The following is a 26561-nucleotide window of genomic DNA, read 5'->3' as shown; positions in this document are numbered from 1 at the left end:
GTAGGAAACAAGTACCCACACACATTTATCAAATGACTGAATCTCATATGTTAAAAGGCCACAAGCTCTGAAGATTTACTCTTTTCTGTCTAATGCAAAGTGGCAATCCCAGATAGGGGCCATTGCCGGGTCTAACCTGAATCAGGGTAGGACTGCCAGCAAGAAGGTTACCAAAACTTCAGGTCATGTTCTTTAATCCACTCTCTAGTAATAAAGATGACTTTGTAACCTTCAGTTCTGTTTCCTGTATAGTTCCTCAATTTTTCTGAACAAATGATGGGGAAAGAGGGGGTATTATTTATAGATCTCCTACAGAGTTTCAACAGGAAAATGGAAACTGCTTCTAAATCAAGGAGATTATGGCTCACCTCTTGCCATTTCCATTATTTTTGACTTTTCTCCAAGGGGTGTTTGGTAGTCTGTATGATCATCCATAATAAACTTGGATTTCTCAGAGGAGGAATTAGAATCCTCTCTACTTCGGAGTCTTGGTAGACTCTTTGGCAAACACCAGAAAGGCACAGCTGCAAGAAGACTTACAATTCCTGCTATTAGATAACCCAGCCACCAGGCTCCTACCCACTGGGGATCCTTTGGAGTAATGGTTACATGATCTGAAAGAGAGAGAAGATGGCTAAGTAGCATATATAGCAAAGCTAGTGGGTTTAAACAAGCCTCTTAAAAAGAAATCCTAGCAGTAGTTCTATCACATCATAAAAATACCTAATAAAATTCATGCATGATAACTTCCTAGTCTGTACATTATCATCTTGCTTTTTGAAGGAAACATGGTGTGTTTTTTTTTTCTGGAACATGATGCTTTTCTTCATTTGTTCCTTACACTAAACTTAGACTAAACTATATTTTAGAATATAGTTTAAAAGCCAGAAGAGGGGGTCTTACTCTGCCCTGCAGAGGGACCTCTCATCCCATGGCAGGAAGCAAGCCCCATGTGAGGGAGATTTATGGGGGCTCAAAACCTTCTGCTGGCTCCCACACATCAGCACCACTTGCATCTAGTTCATATATTGAACATCTAAGATTTTTTTTCTCAAAGGAAGAGTTAAATCCTAACACCTTATCCAAATCTAGTCTAAACCACACAGAATGTTATTCATTAAATGATGGTTATTAATACTTCAGAGCTATTCTCGGTCTGAAGCAAGATCTGTATACATAAATAAAATGTCAGTATCTTATTTATCATCAAAACTTTATTTTTGACACCATTTCTTATCTGGTGAAAAGGTAAGTAGTGATGAAGTTTTTTGAACCAAATCAAGTGTTTTTTTTTTTCTTTTCTATATAAGAACCCATAAAGCATATGATAGATCTACCTCCACTGTACTCTGTGAGAATAACAAAATAAACACATGTCCTTTGACAACTAGGCTCAATTGCCACTGCATTATACTTGGTAAAATGTTTACACTGGCTCATCACTGCATCTTCATTGCTTCCCCTTAACAATTTCCCTCTGTACCACCCATCACACCTATGCTTTCTTGTCTGTATCAATCTCCATGACTGGATTTTAAAACCTCAGGAAGTCAAGGCACTCAACTATTTTGTTCACCATTTTGTGGTAGAACAGCACCTGGGATAGAATAGATGCAAAATTAATGAGGTTAATGAATACATAAATGAACAAATAAATACAATTTTTGGAATGTGTCTGGTAGTTTATTTGAGAAAAAAGAAAAATTAGTGCAAGAGTTTTGCAGTTCATCTTAACATACAAGGCCTTTTAAAATGCAATTTCAAAATTTTAAAAACTGAAACTTGTTTTTCTTGTTTCTAACTGCTCTCTTGAACTTCTTTAAAAGAAAGCAATGTCTATATGTAGCAGGGACACCTCACAAGGAAAGGAACACATTAATAGCTGTGGAAAGATGAGGTCCCCCACTTATTCCCCCCACAAGCACTTTCCCAGAGAGTAAGGCATACTTAGTATAATATGCCTCCACCTTTCAGATCTGTACAGATCTGTACAGTAAAGAACATATTTTGGTTGCCGGAAGACTTTCAATTCTTGGTCTTCCTGGCAAGTCTACAAAATACATTATCAGTTGATGTAACTGTCATATTGCTACACCTGAACCAACAGGAAATCACAGTTTTTAGTCTTAACTATGCTAGAATGTGTTTGAACTGGCAAGCCAGAAGTGAAAAAGGATACATCTGAATAACAAACCATGGGTCATCCAGTTCTAGTCATTGCCTATTTTTCGTATTCCATTTATTAATGTGTTTGGTGATTATATTAATGACAAATTTTCAGTGGATTATTTTCATATCACTTTATAAAAAGGGAATTTGATATCTTCTACACCATCCCCATCAAAAAAATGTAGGACTAAAATAAATAAATAAATGAAAATAAACTTCCTTACCTAGGTTTACAAAGCCAATGTCAACATACAGTTTGGCACATAATGAGCCTAGCAGGAAGCCAAAGATTGGTCCTATAATTGCAACCGTCTGCACACACCCTGCACACACACACACAAAAAAAGTGTCAATTCTCTGCTTTTGTAAATTAATAAATTTTTAAACAAGAAATAGGAGTGAGATTCAGTTCGTAGCTGAGAACATTTCATCAACTTTTCACTTAAGCATGCTTAATTTGTCAATTTTTCAACCTTATTGAATCAGGAATAAGTCCTCAGGTTTGGAAGAAGAATGGACACCTGAAAGGCATTAATTACCTCTTAGCACAAAAATAACACCAAGGTTCTAAAGAAGTTAATTTCCTCCAAATGGGGCAAACTTCACTCATTAGAATTAGATTTCCCTCATTGATTAAAAAAATCAGAATTATGCTATTTTGACAGTCAAAACCTTATTATAGATGGTTAAGCATAAGAGTCATTTTGAAATTGAAATTGATTTCTTCCACCTTATTGCAAGAGTGCATGTGTTTGGAGTCCGTGGGACCATCTGTGAGAGCGGTAACTATGCATATTCCTGACTGCAGCCAGCCAAGGAACTAGACTTGGGAGTGCAGAGAGGTGCTCTTTGGAATAATCATGACCAGGCTGGCAACAGTAACGGCAAGGAAAATGGAGTAGATTGCCTACACAACACCATTTCTGGCTACCAGAAAGGTAGCTCTTCCCTGCAAAGTATGTCCCATCTGCCTTTCATTTCACCACAGAGCTTGACGCACACATATCCCCGGCAGATTAATTTAAATTAAGAGGAAGAGTGAATGGCAGTTACCGGATCCTTTCCAGAAAAGAAGAGAGGGTGAAGAGAGAGAGCAGGAAGGGGACATCTTGACACCTGCATGCATCTCTTGGCTTGCAATCTTTCCTCTTGTCCCCAGAGTACTAGCCTAGCATGTGTCATGAAGCTTCTGTTCCATGTCCTGATTTATGCTGCAGTTTCCCAGTAGAGCAGGTAACCTGTTTTTAATCACAGCCTGCCTGACTGTGAGGGCTCTCTGGAGTTCTGCATGCATGGCCAGGGCAGAATAGACTGGAGCTAGCCTCAGCCTCCTCAGCAAATTTAAATCTTGTCTTTCTGTCCCTTGAAGGCCAGGCCCTCAAAGGATCAGAACCCCAAGAAATCAAGACTGATGTATGAAATGGAGAAAAATTTAGTTTCCAAGATGTAAGAGGCACTCAATAAACGCTGCTTAGATGCATCTGGTCTTGGAGTTTGAGTTCTGCTGTAGTTTGCTTTTTGTGATTTTAGCTGCTGGTCTACCCACTGGCACCTGTTTTAGACACGGGTTAGCATCAGGCCTAGATCTCACCTTTCCCATATTTTTCTTTATCCATTCATACTGCTATTGAGAACTCAGAATTCCTTGCTGCCTATCCCTCATAGGAAGAAAATGCTTTAAATAAGTAGGGCTTAAAAGATGGGAAGTAGCTTAGGGCTCTGGAAACAAAATAGAAAAATAAATATAACTGATCCCTAAATGATTCAGTAGTACAGTTAACCCAATAAAAGGAACCTATGAAATCTGAAGTCCATGAAGATACTTGTACAAAGTCATAAATCAGAGCAGCTGATCTTCCAGTTATTTTCTTCTAATCTGATGTTCTTTCCCCAGTGAAACTGGTCCTTCTAATATTCAGGTTTCTTCATCATCTAAACCCTCAGTGTAGACTCAGAAATGTGTGAACTCAATACAGGAACTGGATCTGAAGGATAAAAGCTTCTACACCCTATTTAGTTTGGAATGGAGTTGAGAAAACCAGGTACCCTGCTTCCCAAGAAGATGAACGAGGTAGGCATTACCAATATAGAAAGCAGAATTGTCTTCACTGGCAAAATCATCAAGGTAGGCGATGCCTAGAGGCTGAATAGGAGTTTCCCCAATTCCACGAAGAAGGTTACCCAGGAAAACATAAACCCACATGGAAGAGCTGGCATCCATTTCACATTCTTGAAAGGAAAGCAAATAAGAGGAATGAAATTAGATGAGTATCAAAGTTAAATATTTATTCTGCTTTCTACAAGCTGTCCTAAAATTGGATTAGGATGTAAAAGTGAAATTTTCAGTAGACATAATTTGATAGGAGTCTGCACAAGATTGGAAAATATTTTGGTTTCAATGTTTTAGGCAATGTAAATCCCACAGAGATTTTGATCAAGGAACTCTTTTGATTCTTCTTTCTGATGTCTTGTTTCTTATTTTCTCTTCTCTTTTTTATTTTATATTTACACTGAGTTCTTTGAGTTCCTACGCTCCAATAACATTCAATATCCTGTCTGGGACAAAACACAAAATTTCAATAGAAGTCTTTTCTTCCCTTAATCTTTACATTTTTATATTTTTCAACAGAAATTACTTGTAATTTTATTGCTGACCAAGTTTTATCTGAAATTCAAAATTTTATATGCATGATACTTCAACTTTGGGTAGCATTACAATTGTTTGATAGTGAATAACCATTTTTAGGGCTTAGGTTTAGGAAACAAATTCACATAAAAATTTAAAACTCTATATGCTTTAGTAGTATAATCATTCCAACAAAAAGAATCTTTTGGTAGTATTCTTAGAATGAAATTCAAAGCTAACAATTTTTAAGTGCATTTATAGAAGTCATGTCTTGATATGATCATATGAAGCTGGAGAATTAACTCCCATATCACAAATGAAATACACTTTGACCAGTTTAATCACTTTAATAAGAGTGATAATATTTTCTATCTTTGACAATCACCACTTCTGAGTATTCCCTTCCTGTCAGGCACTGGGCTAAGTGGTTGGCAGGCATTTTTAAAATTAAGTTCTCTTCATAATCTTATGAGGTAGGCATTATTTCTGTTTATTAGTAGCCCTTAAAGTAAATTTTGAAGGTAAAATATGGGTTATTTAAAACTGAGGTGAATCTTTTTGTGTGGATGAGTGAGACTGTGTAACACACAAGATGAATGTGTAGTCTTGTTGCTTCTAACTCTGCCTCTTCTAGAAATATAGTCAAGTGACCAAGCATTTTTAATTTATTTTCTCTGGATTTCCATTCCACTCCCCAAATGTAAATTCCTTTTCTAAAAAAGTGATTTTAATGTCAATTCTACCCCTAACGTCTGTGTGATATCAAGAAGCCTGTTGGTAGAGAAGTCTTATAGATAAGGGAAGATATCTTAGATCTGTACTTTCCAGTATAGTAACTACACACATGTGACTACTTAAATGTAAATTTCTTAAAGTTACAGAAAATTAAAAATTCAGTTTCTCAGTCACACTCGCTATATTACAGTACTCAATAGTTACATGTGGCTAATGGCTGCTGTATCATACAGCATAGATATAGACTATTTCCACCATCACAGAGAGTTGTTCTGTTGAATAACTCTGCTCTCCAGTGTTGTTGGGGGCCTGAGGGTTGTAGGTGGAGTATTTTTGAGAAGAGTCCTATATTTACCCCATTATCATTTTTAGGATGAACTTTGTGTCCACTATGTCTGATGTCCACATATGTCTCTGACTTTAAGGGAGCAGGACCTCATTTAAAGGAAAGAAGAAGATTGAGTTGTGAGTCTTATATTGTACACCCGTCTAATAACTCATCTATCTACATTAAAAACATTTTAATGCCCTCTCTCAACCCTATGTTTCTTAACATTAAAGGTTTAAATATTTCCTAATTAGTTGTATTGCCATTTATAGCACATTTTCCTAATTGTCAAAAACAAAACAAAATATTTTCAATTACTGTACGCTGTGTAGAGATGAGAGTCTAAACCCTCCTTTTACACTCTCTTCTTCTTCCAGAGTGATTTTCTGCTCCTTTTCATACAGCAGGATGGGGTGAACTTTTTACCTGATTATGTCTTCCCTACTTCCTCCCCTCATATTTCTAGATCTTTAATTCTCTGGCCCTTCCTTTCATTCAAATAACCAGACCTCAAGTGTTCACACCTTAGGGAAGAGGCATCTCAAAAGAAAGTACTGATGAGGATACTAGGGGAAAGAAAATGTTTTATGCTATAGATAAAATATTTACATGACTAGCAGGTACATAAAAGGGAAGCTTCCATACTGCTGAGAGAGAAATGAATTGAGAGGCTAGAAGCAGGGAGTGAGGTTGGAGTGGTAAAGAGGAAGTGCTGAGCACGTCCATGCTGAAGGACAAGGGAGAGAGAGTTTTTGATCTCCTGCCTCTGTAGCATCCTGGAGACATGACAAACATCTGTGGGTAGATTTATGTACTCCATGAGCAGGGATAACCTGTGCCTCCTTGGCCAGTTAGAGCCCAGGGAGGCAGCAAGATCCAAAAGATGAGACAGCTGTACATTGTGGCTAAACATCCCTGCTTTTGGCTCTTCAAAGGGCTTCCAGATGATTCCCATGTTCCCAAGTGTAGCTCATACAATACACTGCCATACAATATGTGTCAGCCATATGGAACTTTAGACATTCTAACAAAATTCACTACATCCTGTCGTGTGTGGAAAATAGAACTATTTCCAAGTTTCCATGACTGTCACCTTTGCATCAGAAAGAGCTTTGTTAAAAAGAACATAAAGGTAGACATAGGATGACCCTAAAGTGACATATATGACCAAACACTGTGACCAGAGGGATTTTAAATATCTAAATTGACCAGGGACCAATAATACCAAGAGGCCCCTCCCACAACCACTTCCTTTGCTATTATGTAATCTCCCTAGAATGTAGGCAACCCCTGGGGAAAGGGTGAAAGTTGGGGGAAAAATTGAGATTAAACTTTTGCCATTCTGATGAAAAGGGACTGGACACAGAAGTTCAACTGAGATCTTGGGGAAAATATATATTTATTTTGTATCTGAGCAACGGCCTGAGATTTGTATGTTCTAAGCTAGTTTTATCTTGATCTAATGGTTCATCTTATTTGGAACCACTGAGAGCTATTCTCAGTCAGCAGCAATTAATGCTCCTTTCGCTAAGAATTGAATCTCTGCATATTTTCTTAGATCTCATCATATACTGCCTTATATTCTAGGAATTTTGATGGCACTATAGTATAGTATCCCAATTTAAGTAAATCTTTTGACAGAAGAAAAAAACACATTTAAATGTTTGTCCATAATAAAGCCCATATAAAGTCTTTGTAAAAAAAACCCAAAACTTTCTTAATCAAGTAAAAAAAGTCATCTTACCATCATTTCTTTTAGACTGTGATTTTTCTATAATCGACTGAGGTAATTGACTGTCTGATTCCAAGAGACATGGAGAGAGGCTGAGAGTGGAATTAGAGAAAGGAGAATACTTTTCGTATCTGTACCTGTACAAAAAAGAATTGTTTTTTTTACTACAGACTCATTTAACATCATGCTAAAAATATTGTATGTATACTACATGATTCATTAGGACACCTGTTTGAGTTTGCAGCTAACGGAGTCTGAATCACTAATACCAAACCAGCATTTAACAGCAGAGTACCCTAAAGAGAGAGCCAGAGAGTCTGCCAGAAAGTCTGGTTCATTGGCATTTCCACCATAGCTGAACCAGTTACCCAGTATAGTAAAAGAAAATAAAAGTAAGAATCATTCACAAGAGTTCATTTTAATGTAAAAATGAATATAAATCATCTGCTTCCCTAATAAAAAACATATCTCACACTTGATAAAATTATGATTACCCCTAAATTGGTGTAAGAGAAATAATTTTAAAACTATGATATTGTTAAGGGTCTCTTATAGAGTCTCTTAACTATAGGAAACAAACTGAGGGCTGCTGGAGGGGAGGTGGGGGTGGATAGGGTAACTGGGTGATGGGTATTAAGGAAGGAACGTGATGTGATGAGCACTGGGTGTTATATGCAACTGATGAATAATTGAACTCCACCTCTGAAACTAATGATACATGTTAATTAATTGAATTTAAATAAAATTAAATTTTAAAAACTATGGTATTGCACACCGTATTTCACCACAGAGTTATTTTTAAAAATATTTTATTTATTCAGAGAGACAGAGAGAGAGAGAGAGAGAGAGAGAGAGAGAGAGAGGCAGAGACACAGGCAGAGGGAGGAGTGGGCTCCATGCAGGGAGCCCGACATGGGACTCTACCACGGGTCTCCAGGATCACACCTTGGACTGAAGGCGGTGCTAAACCACTGAGCCACTGGGGCTGCCCTGTATTTAGAGTTATAAATTTAGTAGAACTGCATTGCTGATATGTGGGGGTTTTTTTGGTTTCTTAAGTTTTTATTTAAATTCCAGTTAATTAACATATAGTGTAATATTTGTTTCAAATGGAAAATATAGTGATTCCACACTTCCTACAACACCTAGTGGTCATCACATGTACTCCTTACTTCCCTTCACCTATTTAACCCATCCCCCTCCCACTTCCACTCTGGTAACCATAAGTGTGCTCTCTAGAGTTAAGAGTCTATTTTTTGGTTTGCCTTGCTCTCTTCCTCCCTCCCTCTCTCTCCCCTTTGGCCACTTATTTTGCTTCTTAATCTCCACATAAGTGAAATTATATGGTATTTGTCTTTCTCTAATTGACTTATTTCACTTAGCATAATACTCTCTAGCTCCATCCATGTTGTTGCAAATGGTAAAACTTCATTCTTTTTGATGGGAGATTAATATTCTCTCTTTCTCTCTCTCTCTCTCTCTCTGTGTTTATACCATCTCTTCCTTATACACTCATCTGTCAATGGACACTTAAGGTGTTTCCATATTTGCCCATTATAGATAGTGCTGCTATAAACACTGAGGTGCATGTATTCCTTTGAATCAGTATTTTTATATCCTTTAGGTAAATACCTAGTAGTGCAATTACTAGATCATGGGATCATTCTCTTTTTAACTTTTTTAACCTCCATACAGTTTTTCACACAGTGGCTGCATCAGTTTGCATTCTCACCAATAGAGCAACAGGGTTCCCCTTTCTCCACATCCTCATCAACACTTGTTTTCCTGTCCTGTTGATTTTAGCCATTCTCACAGCTGTGAGATGATATGTCACTGCAGTTTTGATTTGTATTTCCCTGATGTTCAGTGATGTTGAGCATCCTGGCATGAGTCTGTTGGCCATCTGTAAGCCTTCTTTGGAAAAATGTTTATTCATGTCTTCTTCCTATTTTCAAATTGGATTATTCATTTTTTGAGTGTTGAGTTTTATAAGTTCTTTGTATGTTTTGGATACTAACCTTTATCAGATGTCATTTGCAAATACATTCCATAGATTGCCTTTTAGTTTTGTTGATTGTTTCCTTCACTCTTGAGAAGCTTTCTGTTTTGCTGAAATCCCAGTACCTTATTTTTGCTTTTGTTTCCCTTGCTCCACGAGACATATCTAGTAAAAAGTTGCTATGGCTGATATCAAAGAGGTTACTGCCTGTGTTCTCCTCTAGGATCTTTCTGGTTTTAGGTCTCACATTTGGGTCTTTAATCCATTTTGAGTTTATTTTTGTGTATTGTGTAAGAAAGTGGTCAAGTTTCTTTCTCTTCCATGTTGCTGTCCAGTTTTCCTAATGTTAAAGACACTGTCTTTTTTCCCATTGGATATTCTTTTCTGCTCTGTCAGAGTTTAGTTGACCATAGAGTTGTGGGTTAATTTCTGGGTTTTCTATTCTGTTTCACTGTTCCATGTGTATATTTTTGTGCCACCACCATACTGTCTTGATCACTATATCTTGGTAATATAACTTGAAGACCAAAATTATGATGCCTCCGGCTCTGCTTTTCCTTTTCAAGGTTGCTTTGGCTATTTGGGGTCTTTTGTGATTCCATACAAGTTTTAGCATAGTTTATTCTAGTTCTTTGAAAAATGCTAGTGGAAAAAAAAAGAAAAATGCTGGTGGTATTTTGATAGGGATTGCATTAAATGTGTGGATTGCTTTGGGTAGTATAGACATTTAAACAATATTTGTTCTTCCAATCTATAAGGATGCAATGTCTTTTCATTTCTTTGTGTCATCTTCAATTTCTTTCATCAGAGTTTTTAGATTGCAGGTCTTTCACCTTTTCGGTTAGGTTTATTCCTAGGTATCTTAGTATTTTGATGCAATCGTGCATGGGATTGATTCCTTAACTTCTTTCTCTTCTACTTCATTATTAGTGAATAGAAATGCAACAGATTTCTGTATATTGATTTTGGATCCTGCCACTTTACTGAATTTGTTTATCAGTTCTAGCAGTTCTTTGGTCTTTCAGGTTTTCTATATAGAGTACTATGATGTTTGCAAATAGTGAAAGTTTGACTTCTTCCTTGACAATCTGCATGCCTTTTATTTTATTTTTTTTTTCATGCCTTTTATTTTTGTTGTTGTTGTCTGATTGCTGTAGCTAGGAGTCCCAGTATCATACTGAATAAAAGTGTTAAGAGAGGATATCCCTGTCTTACTCATGATCATACAGGAAAAGCTGTCAGTTTTTCTCCATTGAGGATTCTACTGTGGGTTTTTCATAGATGGCCTTCATTATGTTGAGATAAGTTCCCTCTAAACTCACTTCGTTGAGGATTTTTACCATGAATGGATGTTGTACTTTGACAAATGCTTTTTTTGCATCTACTGAAATAATCATATGGTTCTTATCCTTTTATTAATGCAGTGTATTACACATTGATTTGTTAATATTGAACCAGGAATAAATCACATTTGATTGTGGTGAACAATTTTTATAACATATTGGTTTTGCTAGTATTTTATTAAGAATTTTTGCGTCCATGTTCATTAGAGATATTGGCCAGTAGTTCCCTGTTTTAGATAAGTTTTTGTCTGGTTTTGATATCAGGGGATTCCTGGCCTTATAGAATGAATTTGGAAGTTTTCCTTCCTTTTCTATTTTTTGGAATAGTTTGAGAATAATAGGTATTAACGTTTCTTTAAAAGTTCAGTAGAATTCCCCTGTGAAGCCATCTGGCCCTGGACTTTTGTTTTTGGGAGGTTTGTGATTACTAATTCAGTTTCTTAACTGGTAATAGGTCTATTCAAGTTTTCCATTTCTTCCTGGTTCAGTTTTAGTAATTTATATATTTCTAGGAATTTATCTACTTTAGGTTGTCCAATTTGTGGTATATAGTTTTTCATAATATTCTCCTATAATTATTTGTATTTCTGTGCTGTTGGTTATTTCCCCTCTCTTGTGATTTTATTTATTTGGGTCCTTTCTCTTTTCTTTTTTTAGAAGTCTAGCTATAGGTTTATTAATATTAATTTTCAACCAGCTCCTGGTTTCACTGATCCATTCTATTGTTTTTTTTTTTTTTTAGTTTCTATATCATTTATTCCTGCTCTTTATTATTTATTTCCCTCCTTCTGTTGGCATTAGGTTTCATTTATTGATCTTTTTCTAGCTCCTTTAGGTGTAAGGTTAGGTTGTTTGAAATTTTTCTTGCTTCTTGAGGTAGGCCTTTATTGTTCTATACTTCCCCCTTAGAATAGCTTTTGCTGCATCTTGAAAATTTTGGACCACCGTGTTTTCATTTTCATTTGTTTCCTTGTATTTTTTTTTACACTTCCTTTTTGGTTTCCTAGTTGACTCATTCATTGTTTAGTAGCATGTCATTTAATCTCCATGTATTTGTGGTCTTTCCAGATTTTTTTCTTGTGGTTAACTTTTAGTTTCATAGTATTGTGGTCAGAAAAGGCGCATAGTATGATTTCAGTCTTTTTGTATTTGTTGAGGCCTGATTTGTGACCTAATATGTGATCTATTCTGAAGAATTTTTTGTAAAGAGTTTATTTATTTATTCATGAGAGCTACAGAAAGAAAGGCAAAAACATAGGCAGAGGGAGAAGTAGGTTCCTTATGGGAAATCTGATGTGGGACTTGATCCTAGGACCCTGGGATCACACCCTGAGCTGAAGGCAGATGCTCAACCACAGAGCCACCCAGGTGTCCCTTGGAAGAATGTTCTATGTGCACTTGAAAAGAATGTATACTCTGCTGTTTTAGGATAAAATATTCTGAATATACTTGTTAAGTCCATATGGTTCAGGGTGTGATTCAAAGCCATTGTTTCTGAATTTGTTTTCTGTTTAGATGATTTGTCCATTGATGTAAGTGAGGGGTTAAAGTCCCCTACTGTTATTACTTTTTTTTTTAAGATTTTATTTATTTAATCATGAGAGACAGAGAGAGAGAGAGAGAGGCACAGGCACAGGCAGAGGGAGAAGCAGGCTTCATGCAGGGAGCCCGATGTGGGACTCGATCCTGGGTCTCTTGTTTTTGTTATTACTTCTAGATTCTAGAGTGATTTTTCTGTCAACACTTCCAAGTATAAGAAGACAATATGTCTTTGAGTCTCAAGTTTTTAATATTGTTTTAAACATGATTGTTTTTCTCTTTAGCATTAGCATTATGGATGTCTCCCTTTAAATCTTTTAAAGATACATTTAGTGTAGTGATAGTATATTTACTAAGTAATGAATTTGAATGTTCTTGTCCACTTGCTTTATTATGATTGGCCAGAAATAATATAGTGAATCCCTGAAGCAGTAGGCCAAGGATCTTAAAATATCTATAGTGATTACATAATATTTTGAAAATTTTAAATTATTTGAGGTTCCTCAATTCATTCTATAAAAATACAACTGTGTAGGCATAACAATTGTTTAGATTTTGGGTAATGGACTTCTATGCAAGTGCCTCCTTTGTCACTAATTACTATATATGACACTGTAGAAAAATCAATTAATCTCTTCAGATTTCAATCTTCTTAGTGGTAAGATGGGGGTAACCATGTAGCCTTGCCTATTTAGGCTCTGTTGGATAAGGAGACAGAGAAGTAATTAAATAGGGGACCACCAGTGATTTAAATGCTTTTAAATCTGGGATTTTAGTTCTGACCTGGATTAAAACTCTGACACAATCTTGACTCTGATACAATAGCTTCATAAATAGTCTCTCTACTTCCAAGTTTCCTGCACCAGAGTTATTTTTCCAAGTAGTAGTCTGCATGACCCTTAAACAAATGTAGGTGAGGTCATGTCATTCTGCTCAAAGCACTCCAGTGGCTTTCCATCTCATTCCAAAAAGAAGCTGAGATCATCACAATGGTTTGCAACTTTACCACTCAAGGTGAGGTTTGCAGCATGAACTGAAACCAAATCATATGGGAGGGATACTAACTCAGAATCTACAGTCTACCAAGAGCCTCAGGTGATTCAAATGTCCATCAAAGTTGAGAAACAACCTTGACAGCTTCTCCTTTTCCCTTTAATCTTTCGCCTTGCTCACCCCACTCCAGATCTAGCCTCCCTCCAGTTCACCCACATACTATTCTCCCTCTTGCTCTAGGAACTTTACATTCACCATTCAATCAGCACAGAATCTTTCTTCCCCGGGTATCTTCAAGGCTCTCCCCTTCATTTCCTTTAGTTTTTTCCAAGTGTTGTCATCTTGGTAAGCCATCCTCTGACAACTGTACTTTAAACTGCAATCTTCCCTCCCCACAACATACTCTTTTTGAGTCTTCAGGATGTTATTTTTCGCTATAGCACTTAACATTATCTGGCATACTGTATCATTACTTATGTGTTTATTATCTGTGTCCTTATAAAATCCATGAGAGCAGAGATTTTTGTCTCTACTATACTCCCATTATCTAGAACAATGACCAACATATATTTGTTAAATTCATGAGTCAGGTGAGCTGGCACATATAAAGTTAAACACAGGCAGTTGGAGGTAGGCCCTCAATAATTGATACCCATGATAAATACTATGTTTTGTTGGACATCAAAGGTATTTCTTCTAGGCAGACAGAGTATAGTAGTCTTTTAGAGATCAAAAATGATGTTATGGACAAGTACTCAATTCATGCTCTGAAAAGTTGAAAAGAAGTTATTACAATAATCCTTAGTAGACAGTAAACTTCATGGGCAAAGAATTGTGCATATATATATTTTTTTTTGTTTGTTTGTTTGTTTGTTTTGTTTCATTTTGTTGTTGTTTTTTTACTGAAGTAGCCCCATTACATGGCACAGTACCAGGTAAATCACAGACACTGAAAAATGATTAACAAATATAACTTTAAACATATATAAACATAGTATATAAAAATCTGTCTTTGACTCTGGTATCCTTAAGCAGCCAGGCTAGGGCTGTTAGCCCTAGCAGCTTGACAGACCTAGACTGGCTGCCTGGCTGGTCTTCTGATTTTCTTGCACTAGTATTTTATATTTGTCATTAACTTGAAGTAACAAGATTATTATTCTGAATGCAATACCTTTAAAACAAACCATTGCTGGTCTCTGGTTAAAATCAGGTGGCTCAATTATCTAAGGAGGATTGATAGCAATACTTAACAATAATTACACAGCTACTAGTTCCATCAGGAAACTTGGTATTTTAGCTGTGTCTTTTAATATTTCCAATGCTGTTTTAAATTAGATATTATTTTTAATGCCTATAATATCTATTTTAGGATAGATCAAATGGGGCCTAGAAAGGTTAAGTAAGATGGCCAAGGTCATATAGAAAGTTATTGATCCACTGCAGAATGAGTTATGCCAAGAATCAAGGGTTTATTTATTCTCTGCAACTGCTTTCAGATTTTTATTTTTTTTTGTAATGGAAGTCTTTTTATCCCCTTAAGTAAAGTGTTGCATGAGGGCTCAGTGATCAGAACACATAATAGTGGCATGGTTATTGGTCAAGCAGGGATTGGGCAGAGTGAAGACCAATTCCTTATTCACTGGCTCTCGACAGCACTTTTGTAGAACCTCAGTGATCTAAAGGAAACTTTTGTCCTGTGGAAAGGAGGCTGGGTAGGTGTCCAAAGAGTAGGTAGAGGTTCTGAAGCCATAGATCTCTCTCCAACTAAAAATGAAGTGGCCAGGAAAACTATACAAATAAGTAGAAAAGATTCCACACAGAGGATTCTGTGTACTACCTTTATAGATTGCCTATGGAGGCAAAAATCTGACTATATTTATGTATGTAACTTGGGATTCCAAGAAAAAGTTGGGACTATATCATATCTAAGTCTCTCCAGCTCTAAAATGTCATGATATAATGATCTGGAGTGAGCAATAATCAAAGTATGATTTGATATATAATTTTTACAAATGTTATCTTGCTTCAAAACCTGTAGATAGTCACTTCTCTCAGTTAGCAATAGGTAACCACGGACATGGAAGACAACATGGATATGCATAAAGAAGTCAGAATACCTGTTTTAGGATTCTAGTTCTATAATTATAAGACAGCTAACCTTGAGAAAGTCAGCAGACAGTAAAATAAAAAGATAAACTATGCTCTTTTTTAAACATTTTTAAAAAGATTTTATTTATTAATTCATGAGAGACACACAGAGAGAGGCAGAGACACAGGCAGAGGGAGAAGCAGGCTCCATGCAAGGAGCCTGATGTGGGACTTGATCCCAGGACCCCAGGATCATGCCCTGGGCTGAAGGCAGGCACTAAACTGCTGAGCCACCCAGGAATCTCCAAACTATGCTCTTCTACTTCACAGGTAAAGATAGAATGATATAATAATGGTGAAAACCTTTGGAACTACTGAAGTTGTATGCAAATTTTAACAGAATTACCAGCAAAAGTACCCAAAGTAGACGTCAGGGTTAAAGAATACACACACCATACTCCTATTGAGAAAGTTCTGTTAGATAGTATTTGGACACTGAATAGTTATTTGAATTGATAATATATCCTTAAGTCAATGATCTGCCACTGAAATTATCCAGGACATTGTTAGTAGCATTCACTCATTACCCCTTTGACATCCATTTGACATTTGCCACAATATATTAATTTTTTTACTCATTTTACATCCACAGGTAAATTGAATTTTAAGTAAAATTTTAAGTATTCTGAAATTTTGCCCAAAGAGAATATAGCAAAAATAAGATAATATTATTATACTTTAAGCCATGTGTCATTTTCTTAAATTTAAATAATTAATTGCAACTATAAAAAGGGAGGAATACAATTGGTTAAAGCAAGAAAAGATAATTGTTTTAGACTTACCTCTGCATGAAGAACTGTGGCATTGCAATGAGCAATGTTCCAACTCCCATGATTAGGCACCCTATTCCGATTATTTTTGGCCTGTGAAGTTTGGATCCAAAGTAGCTTACAAATGTTATAACTAAGAGATTCCCTTGGGGTGAAGAATAAAATGTTCATCAGTTCAATAACTTAGAAAAAGTCATCAGCATAACTAAATGAATATGACTGAATGAACAAATGTCTATAGCAGGTCTGGCAATGTGTGTTTTAACTAAACTGTCTCCCTACCATCTTTTCCATCCTTTGTCTTTCTTTGCTTTAATCTAAGATGACTCTTGAAATTGTCTGCATACTCATTACTTCAATTATCTCATCCATTTATCAAAATACTTTAATTACCAACACTACTACCTCATTTTCATTCACCCTAATTATTTGTCCTTTTAAAGTGTTTTATCAGTTAATCAAATTGTAGAAGGGCTCTTTTGGTTGCGGTCTTAAATTTTTCTTAGTGATTTTGAAGTGAATTTTATTATTGTTTCCTCATTCATTAATATTTTCTATTAAAACTTTCATCAGTTTCCCATTTGCTCTTGAAACAAACATTATATACTCTAGCTTTAGCAGGCATTCATCACAGAAAAAGTAAAAGAAGTACAACTATACTTCATTTTATGAAATAAAATTATGAAATTCATATTAATACTAAGATACTTTACAATTTGTTATATGCTTTTTACAAAAGACTCAAAACAGAGGTAAAAATTACTTCACATAAGCAAACTTTAGGAATATACTAGTTATATAACCTCAATGGTTTTTTTTTTTTTGAAGATTTTATTTATGTATTCATGAGAGACACAGAAAGTGGCAAAGACATAGCAGAAGTAGAAGCAGGCTTCCTGCTTCTGGAATTGATATGGGATTCAATTCCAGAACCCCAGGATCACAACTTGAGCTGAAGGCAGATTATCAACCACTGAGCCACTCAGGTGTCCCATGAGCCACCCAAGTGCTCCTCAATGTTTACTTATAATCCGAACTGTCTGAAATATAAAATTTCCATTAAAAAAATAATTTATGAATTTTTTTTAAAGGCAGAAATTATGCTTTTACAAAAAGCCTCTAATGAAGCATATAATAAATTACTTTTTGTTGATGATGGTCATGAGTGATTAAATATGCTTTAGGGAAAATGTCCTCATATTTTTCTGTACACAAAAATACAGGAAAGACGTGGTGAAGGAAACAGAAACCTTAAAAATGCAGAATCTTGGAAGTTCTCAACAGTTTCTCATTCCATGGATCTAGAGGTAGGCCAAGAAATCTGCATTTTTAACACCAGCTCAAATGTGCTGATGGAAATGGTTCTTGGAATATGCTTTGATAAACATTGTTTAGGATCTTAGATTTCAAAGGGCTTTTAAAGTTTCAGCTCTTTGCATTTGGAATAGTCTTGTAAAACTGCAGTGTTAGATAGAGTAAGAACTTAGCAATTTGCCAGCAATTGATTGTGATGGCTTATGGGTAGCATTGCTTTGATGCTCTCTTCAGTGTTTCCAATTTTCTAGCAAGAGTATGTTTGCTTACATCTGTAAGTAATCATCTACTTTACTACTGTTTGTTCACATTGCCAGCTTTAGTCAAGTGCAAAAAGAGCAGCAATTTTTATAGCCTTGAGGACAATAATGACAGAAAGAAAATTAGCTTGCAGGCTAATTTGTGACTCTAGGTTTTATGGCTCCAGAAAGAATTAAGCTTCTTTTAATTTTCACAGGAAAAAAACAACAAAACAAAACAAAACTTTGAATATGAGATTTCTCAATTGATATTTAAGCATTTAGCAGAAGAAATTTTGTATCAAATTACATTGATATTATGTCTATATTTTTGTTAATGTGTCACAGTTAATAAACCAAAGTATATTGAAAGCTGACCTTCAGCTTATAGGTGATGTATCCCTGCAACCAAAATCACCTATCCTCCCAACTCCCAAACCACCAACACCTCGCAATAAGACTCATGTTTAAGGCTGTTTCTGTGCTATATTAGGGGGTATGCCAGACTACATAATACCATTTCAACATCTGTAATATACATAGAGTTTTTGCTTTCTATACTTAGTATCCTTTCTGAGTTTTCAGAAGATACAAATAGAAAATAAATGATGAAAAAAGAAGAAAATAAATGATGATAATCTTTAAACAATTAAATTGGATATCAAAAAATAACATCTATTACCACTAGCCTCTGGAAAAGACAATAATAGATCCATAGTATTTTAAAATTGTTTTACTAAAACCTTGAGTAACAGATTATTCCCCCCCCTTCTCTTTCTTCTTCTTCTCTCTTGCCCTCTATATAAAAAAAGTATTTAGATAACAGAAAAGAAAGCCACCCAACTCATAAGACTTATATACTGTTGAAACCAAAACAAGAGAAGGACAATGAAAGAAAAGACTAAATGCAATTTGTTCTGGAAGTGCAAGGGTATCACCAAATAAGAAAAAAAAAAAGTTAACTTAATCATTGTTTTAAATGATAGGAGAAAAAGTCCATTGTTATCTTAAAAGATATAGTAAAAGCATCCAATATAATTAACCACTCACTTATGAGAAGAATAGTTGAGCAAATTAGCTTTTAAAGCATATCTACCAAACTACAGAGCACACATATTAATTAATGGTGAAATTGTAAAAGCATTTTCATTAAGGTCAGATATGAGAAAAGAATACCCACTGTCATTGTTTCTATTTAACATAGTACTGAGGCCAATACAACATGGCAAGAACAAGAAATAGCAGACCTAGAATTGGAAAGAATAATATAAAACTGACTTCTGTTTCAGACAATCTGATTGCCTATTCGGAAAACTCTATAGCATCTACAAAAAGAAAACTCTACAGTATCTATAATCAATTAAAATTAACATACATTTATACTATATATAGAAAATCCTAAAGACTGCACAAAAAACTACTAGAAGTAATAAACAAATTCAGTAAAGTGGCAGGATACAAAATTAATACCCAGAAATCAGTGGCATTTCTATACACTCAAAATGTATTAAAGACCTACATGATCTGAAATCATAAAAATCTTAAAATAGAACATAAGTACTAATTTTTTTGACATAGGCTGTAATAAGATTTTTCTTTTTTTTTTTTAATTTTTATTTATTTATGATAGTCACACAGAGAGAGAGAGAGAGAGAGGCAGAGACACAGGCAGAGGGAGAAGCAGGCTCCATGCACTGGGAGCCCGACGTGGGATTCGATCCCGGGTCTCCAGGATCACGCCCTGGGCCAAAGGCAGGCACCAAACCGCTGGGCCACCCAGGGATCCCTGTAATAAGATTTTTCTAATGTCTCCTCACATAAGAGAACAAAAAAGCTAAAATAAACTATTGGGATTCTATCAAAATAAAAAGCTTTTGCACAGAAAAGGAAACTATTAATGAAACAAAAAGGAAACCCACTCAATGGGAGAAAATACTTGCAAATGATATATCTGATAAGGGTTAATATCCAAAATATATAAGGAACTTATATAACTCAACACCATAAAAAGAAACTGATTTAAAAATGGGCAGAGGACCGAATAACTTTTCCAAAGAAGACATACAGATTGCCAACAGACATAAGAAAACATGCTCAACATCTCTAGTCAGGGAAACGCAATTCAAAACCACAATGAGGTATCACCTTATGCCAGTCGAATGGCAAAAATCAAAATGGGAAACAGTAACAAATGTTGCAAGGATGTGGAGAAAAAGAAATTGTTAATGGGAAGGAAAATTGGTACAGCCATGGTGGAAAGCAGTATGCAGGTTTCTCAAGAAATTTAAAATAGAAAAGCCATATGATCCAATAGCTTCACTATTGGGTATTTTTACCCAAAGAAAATGAAAACAGTAGTTTAAAAAGATATATGCACCACTATGTTTATTGCAGCATTATTTATAATAGCTAAGATATGGAAGCAACCCAAATGTCAACCTGAATGCCCATTCATAAATGAATGGATAAGAAGAGGAAGTGTGTGTGTGTGCGCGCGCACACACACACACACACACACACACACACTTGAATATTATGCAGCCATAAAAAGGATGAGGTCATGCCTTTTGGGACAACATGGATAAACCTATAAGTGAAATAAGTTAGACTGAGAAAGACAAATACCATACGATTCCACTTATAAGATGAATAAACAAAAACAGAAGCAGATATTTAAATACAGAGAACAAACTGAAGATTGCCAGAGAGGTGGGATGGTTGGGCAAAATGAGTGAAGGAGAGAAGGAGATATAGGCTTCCAAGTTATGGAATGAATAAGTCATAGGAACAAAAGGCACAGTGTAAGGAATACAGTTAATGATATTATAATAGTGATGTAGTGGAGCAGATGGTAGCTACACTGTGGTGAACATAGCATAAATTATAAACTTGTCAAATCACTAAGTTGTACACCTGAAACTAATGTAACATTGTGGGTCAATTATACTCAAATTTTAAAAAATTAAGAAATTCAACAAGATTGCTACATACAGATAACATTAGATATTAGTACTATTCTAATATTCTAGGAATTACTAAATAGGAATTGCAACAAAATAACTATTGCTGTAAAAACAATGATAGAAGGAAATTCAGCATTGAATGCATATATTAGAAAAGAAGAAAAATCTAAAATTGGTAATGTTTCCACCTAGGAAACTAGAAAAAGAAGAGCCAATTAAATATAAAGTAGGTAGAAGGAAAGACATAATAAAATTAGAGCAGATATAAATGAAATTGAAAACAGAAACTCAGAAGAGAAAATCAGCAAAACCAAAAGACAATTCGTTGAAAACATCAATAAAACAATTAAGCTCTAGTCAAGAAAAAAAAAAAAGAGAGAAGAAACTAATTATCATTACGAAAGGGAGACATTACTATAAATTTTGTGGATATTAAAAAAGATAATATAGGAGTACTATGAACAACTCTATGCTTACAAATCTGATAACCTAAATAAAATGGGCCAATTACTTGAAAGGCAAAATCTGCCAAATCCTCCTAAGAATTAATAGATAATATGAACAGGCCTATAGCTTTATAGAAATTGAATCAATAATTAATAACCTCCTAAAATACAAAGCACCAGGCCCAGATTCACTGGTGAATTTTACCCAGCAGTTAATATAAAAATTATATTAATTCTCCATAATCTCTTTTGAAAGATAGAAGCATAGGGGAAATTTCCTAAATCATTTCTATGAGGCTAGCATTACTGTAATGGCAAAATCAGACAAAATAAAAATCCCTACAAACCAGTATCACTCATGAACACATGTGTAAAAATTCTCAACAAAATATCAGCAAATCATATTCCACAATATATAGAATTAAAGACCATGACCAAGTGGGATTTATCCCAGGCATGCAAGGCTGGTTAAACATTAGACAATAAATTAATATAATCTAATATATCAACAGACTAAAGAAGAATAATCATATGCTCATATCAACAGATGCAGAAAAAGCATTTGACCAAAATCCAACAATCATTTATGATAAAAACTCAGTATATGTGGAAGAGAGACAAATTTCCTCAACTTGATAAAGAATGTTTACAAATACATAAAGTTAACATGATATTTAATGATGAGAAACTTAAAGCTTCCCACTAACATCAGGTACAAAGCAAGACTGTTTCTCTCACCATTACTTTTCATTACTATACTGAAAGCCCTACTCAATATGGTAGGATAAGAAAATAGGAAAAGAAAAACAAGTAAAGGGAAAGAGAACAGACTGGGAAGGAAAAAATAAAACTGTCTTTGCCCCCAGAATATATGATCATCTACGCAGAAAATCCATAAGAACTGACAAAGGAACTCTTGAAACTAATAAATGTTTTTTTGTAGTATGGTTGCAAGATGCAAGGTTAATATACAAAAGTCAACTGCTTTTCTACATGCCAGCAATGAACAAATGGAATTGAAAAATCATTTACTTTATCAACTCCCAAAATGAAATACTTAGATATAAATCTACTAAAATATGTATAAGATCTACATGAGGAAAACTATAAAACTCTGATGAAAGAAATCAAAGAACTAAATAAATGGAGAGACACTCCATGTTCATGGATAGGATGGCTCGTTATTGTCAAGATTTCAGTTCTACTCAACTTGATCTATGAATTCAATGCAATCTCAGTCAAAATCATAGGAAGTTCTTTTATAGACAAAGTGATTTCTAAGATGACAAAGTGGAGAGGTAAAAGACTCATAATAGCCAACATAATATTGAAGAACAAAGTAAAAGGATTGAACAAAGTAAAAGGATTAACTTTAAGACATACTGTAAAGCCACATTAATCAACAGTGTAACAGTGGTGAAAGAATAGACAAATAGATCAATGGAATAAAATATATAGCCCAGAAACAGAAGTACATAAATATAATTAATTGATCTTTGATGAAGGAGCAAATGTAGTAAGATAGAGCAAATATAATCTTTTCAACAAATGGTGCTGGAACAACTGGACATCCACATAAAAAAAATGATTTTAGACACAGACCTCACACTCTTCACAAAAGTACAGGTAAAAGAGATCACATACTTAAATGTAAAATTATAACACTTCTAGAAGACAACTTAGGAGAAAACTTAAATGACCTTAGGTTTGGTGATGACTTTTTAGATGCAACACTGAAAGGATAATCCATGACAAAAAAAAAAAGGATGAGCTGGACTTCATTAAAATTAAAAATTTCTTCTCTATGTTAGATAATGTCAAAAGAATGAAAAGAAAGCCACAGACTGAGAAAAAATATTTGCAAAAGTCATATCATATAAAGGACTGTTATCAAAAATATACAAAGAACACTTAAAACTCAACAATAAGAACCCAAGCAATGAGACTTAAAAATAGGCCAAATAACTTAACAGATAGGTCACCAGAAATGATATAGAGGTGGCAAATAAGGATATAAAAAGATATTCATCATACAGCGTGAGGGAACTGCAAATTGAAATGACAATGAGATACCACTACATACTTATTAGAATCGCCAAAATCCAAAATGCTAAACATTGGTTGGAGCATGGACCAAAACCAACTCTTGTTCATTGCTCATGAGAATGCAAAATGGTACAAACACTTTGGGAAAAAATTTGGCAGTTTCTTACAAAACTATACATATTTTTCCCATATGATTCAGCAGGTATGCTCCTTGGTATTTGCCCAGATGAGCTGAAAATTAAAACATGTTCACACAAAAACATAAAAGGGGATGTTTATAGCAGCCTTATTCATAATTGCCAACACTTTGAAACAATCAAGATGTCCTTTTGTAGATGAATGGATAAGTAAACTAAGGCCTAGCTAGAACATGGATTATTATCTGGCACTAAAAAGAAATGAGCTATCCAGCTATGAAAAGGCATGGAGGAACCCTAAGTGCATATTACTAAGTGAAAGAAGCCAGTCTGAAAAGGCTACACACTGTATGATTCCAACTACACGACATTTTGGAAAAGGTAAAACTATAGAGATAGTCAAAACATCAGTGGATGCCAAGGGTAGGGGAAAGGTTGGATGACTAGGCAGAGAAGAGGAATTTTTAGGGCAGTGAAAGTAGTTTGCATGATACTATAATAGTGGATACATACCATTATATATTTGTTGAGTCCCATAGAATGTACTACACAAAGAGGGAGCCTTAATATTAACTATGGACTCTGTATAACAATAATGATATCGTAGGTCCATGAGCTGTAACAAATGTCCTACTCCAATGGGGGATATTGATAATGAGGGAGGCTTTGCATATGTGGGAGTAGGGTGTATATGAAAAATCTTTGTAACTTCCATTTAATTTTGCTGTGAACCCAAAACTACTCTAAAAAACAAAGCTTTTATACAATCTATATGAAGTTGATTAAACACTAAAATGTGAAAAGCAAAACTTTTAAATATAAGACTACATGGGAAAATATTTGAAAGAGAATATCTGGAAATATTAGGAGGTCATGATATAGAAAACATTTTATTTTCTTGACAGCTCTGTTGTTGTTGGAGAAAGACCTTGTTATGAAAAAATATTTGGGAAAAAACTGAGTGTCCAAAATAAGAAATGAGAGCTAGAAACAAAGGTGGTAGTAGGTCCAGAACTCTTGAAGGAAGGAACATGGGGAGAGGCAAAAGGAGTAGATTAAAATTATGGTCAGGAAACCTACATTTTGGAAAAGCTACGGATTGCAAATGACTAAAGCAAACCTAGTGATGTTTGAGTTAAAGGTTTGAAGTAGAAGTTGAGATGCTTTTAAGACATTTCATTGTTATCTAATTCGATAAATAACTTTCATCCTTAGAATGGTATGGAGGAATTGATATGAATTTATTCTCAGGATCTTTTGTCACTTCTTGTGAAACACTAGTACTATCAAATGTAGACTTTCTCAAGTTGCATCAGGACCTGGGGGCCCCAGAAAAAGTTTGGACCATATTGTAAGTCTCTTCAGCTCCAAAATGTTTTTACTATAATCTAGAGTGAGCAATAATTGAAGTGTCACTTGATATATAATTTTCTATCTGTTCATTTCTTCTTCCTGTGTGATTTATTCTTTCAATCTGTAACAGCTGCCTCTTCATACTGATGTCTTCCTGTGATTCAGCGTGTCATCCTTACCTTGACTCCCCATGGCCCTTCATTCAGTTAAGAGCAGTAGATAGGACAGGTATCAAGGAATATATAAACTATCTAGGTAATTTACACAAGGAAGTGATCTGATCAGATGTCATAGAAACTTGCTACATAAAGTATGGCCCCTTGACTTAACAGCATCACATCATATGAGAGCCTATTAGAAAAGCAGTCTTATTCTCCTTCCTACAGAATCAGCATGTACATTTTTACTAGATTGCCTAGTTATTGGCATGTACGTTAATATTTGATTAGCACTGAGCTAAGCAATCCCATTTGGCAGGATGATGAAAGATGGATTTGGAAAGAAAACCCTAAAGGTAAAAGTTTCCTATTTATTCTTTCTGTAATATTCAGGGTAGGAACTAAAATATATAGTGTGAACTTAAAAAAGTCACTGTTGCAGAATGGAAAAATATTTCTTCACTTTTCTGAAAGTTTAAGTGAGCTGAATCTGAAGCCATTAGTAAGCTCCAGATTTTACTATATATATATAGTAAAGCATGTATTTCAGTCAACAAATACCCAACAGGTAATAAGGACCCCAGAGACTACCATTCTGTTGACTTCAACAAAGAATTAAAGCCTTGAGTTTATCAACTCAGGAAGCTCTACTTGGGATTACACTCTTTAAAGTACTTGCAAAACAGTAACTAAAATCACTTGGTCTTTTCTAGTGCCATAAGGAAGTCTCTAGTCAACTGCTACCCAAAGACACGTGAGAATAGAATTTTTCTTGGCTGCCTTGTTCTACTGTTCTAATCAATAGGATTTCTTTCTCTTCTTTCTAGACCTCCGGGCAGAAACCCCTTTTATGGTTTCATTTCTTAAATCATTACAATAAATTTTTATAGAGCCCTCTTGAATTCTTTCAAATTTTGAATCACAGGGCTTTTGGGAAATATAACTCTTCTGTAAAAATACTTCCCAAATACTTTTAACTTAAAGTCCCAATAGCATCTCACCCTCTCCTCCAGGAAAGTCTCTCACTCTGACTGGAAACTCTGAATTGTGTGACTTATATGGTAGTGAACACCTGGGGCAGGACATTTATTGTTGCTTGCTTGGAGAGAAAAAATTCTCTCTACTGTAACATCAGGTCCTAGCAAATTCTGTCTCAACAAGAATTTACAGATAGAGTCTGATCCTAGCAGACAAGAGAATGCATTAAGGATGTCTATAGTCACACCTAGAAGACCTTGTATGTAAAAGTAAAACCAGGCATCTGCAATACCTACCAATTTCAAAACTACCATCAATAACTCCCACCAGTGAAGAAGGGATATCAAACCTTCTCTCTATCTGAGTGATGGTGCTCTTCAGATAGCCTTCTGCCAATGCTTTGGCAAAGTAAACGAAAGACAAGGCACCCAAAAATACCTGGAAAATATGACAAGTCACACTTAGTCTGATTCGAGCTTGACACACAAATTGAAACGTAACTAGATAAAGACAGAAATGCAAACCCAAAACAAGGCAACAAGCTT

At 35.1% G+C, this 26561-nt stretch overlaps 1 protein-coding gene across 4 annotated transcripts in view; it reads right to left on the bottom strand.

Moving 5' to 3' along the window:
- SLCO1C1 (solute carrier organic anion transporter family member 1C1) overlaps positions 1-26561 on the bottom strand; it is a 59137-nt gene that overhangs the window by 24850 nt on the left and 7726 nt on the right. For all 4 annotated transcript variants that reach the window (XM_041735386.1, XM_041735388.1, XM_041735389.1 and 1 more), the window contains 6 exons: positions 26313-26454; positions 16395-16527; positions 7603-7727; positions 4252-4398; positions 2394-2492; positions 369-614 (listed from right to left, as the gene is read on the bottom strand). In XM_041735386.1, the coding sequence (XP_041591320.1) occupies positions 369-614; positions 2394-2492; positions 4252-4398; positions 7603-7727; positions 16395-16527; positions 26313-26454 (892 nt within the window). The remainder of the gene's footprint in view (positions 1-368; positions 615-2393; positions 2493-4251; positions 4399-7602; positions 7728-16394; positions 16528-26312; positions 26455-26561) is intronic.

The sequence above is a fragment of the Vulpes lagopus genome, chromosome 21 (genome assembly GCF_018345385.1).
Source record: "Vulpes lagopus strain Blue_001 chromosome 21, ASM1834538v1, whole genome shotgun sequence".
In the NCBI taxonomy this organism is placed as follows: Eukaryota; Metazoa; Chordata; class Mammalia; order Carnivora; family Canidae; genus Vulpes; species Vulpes lagopus.
Note: the sequence above shows the minus strand (reverse complement) of the source record. Positions and strands in the feature narration are given on the sequence as shown.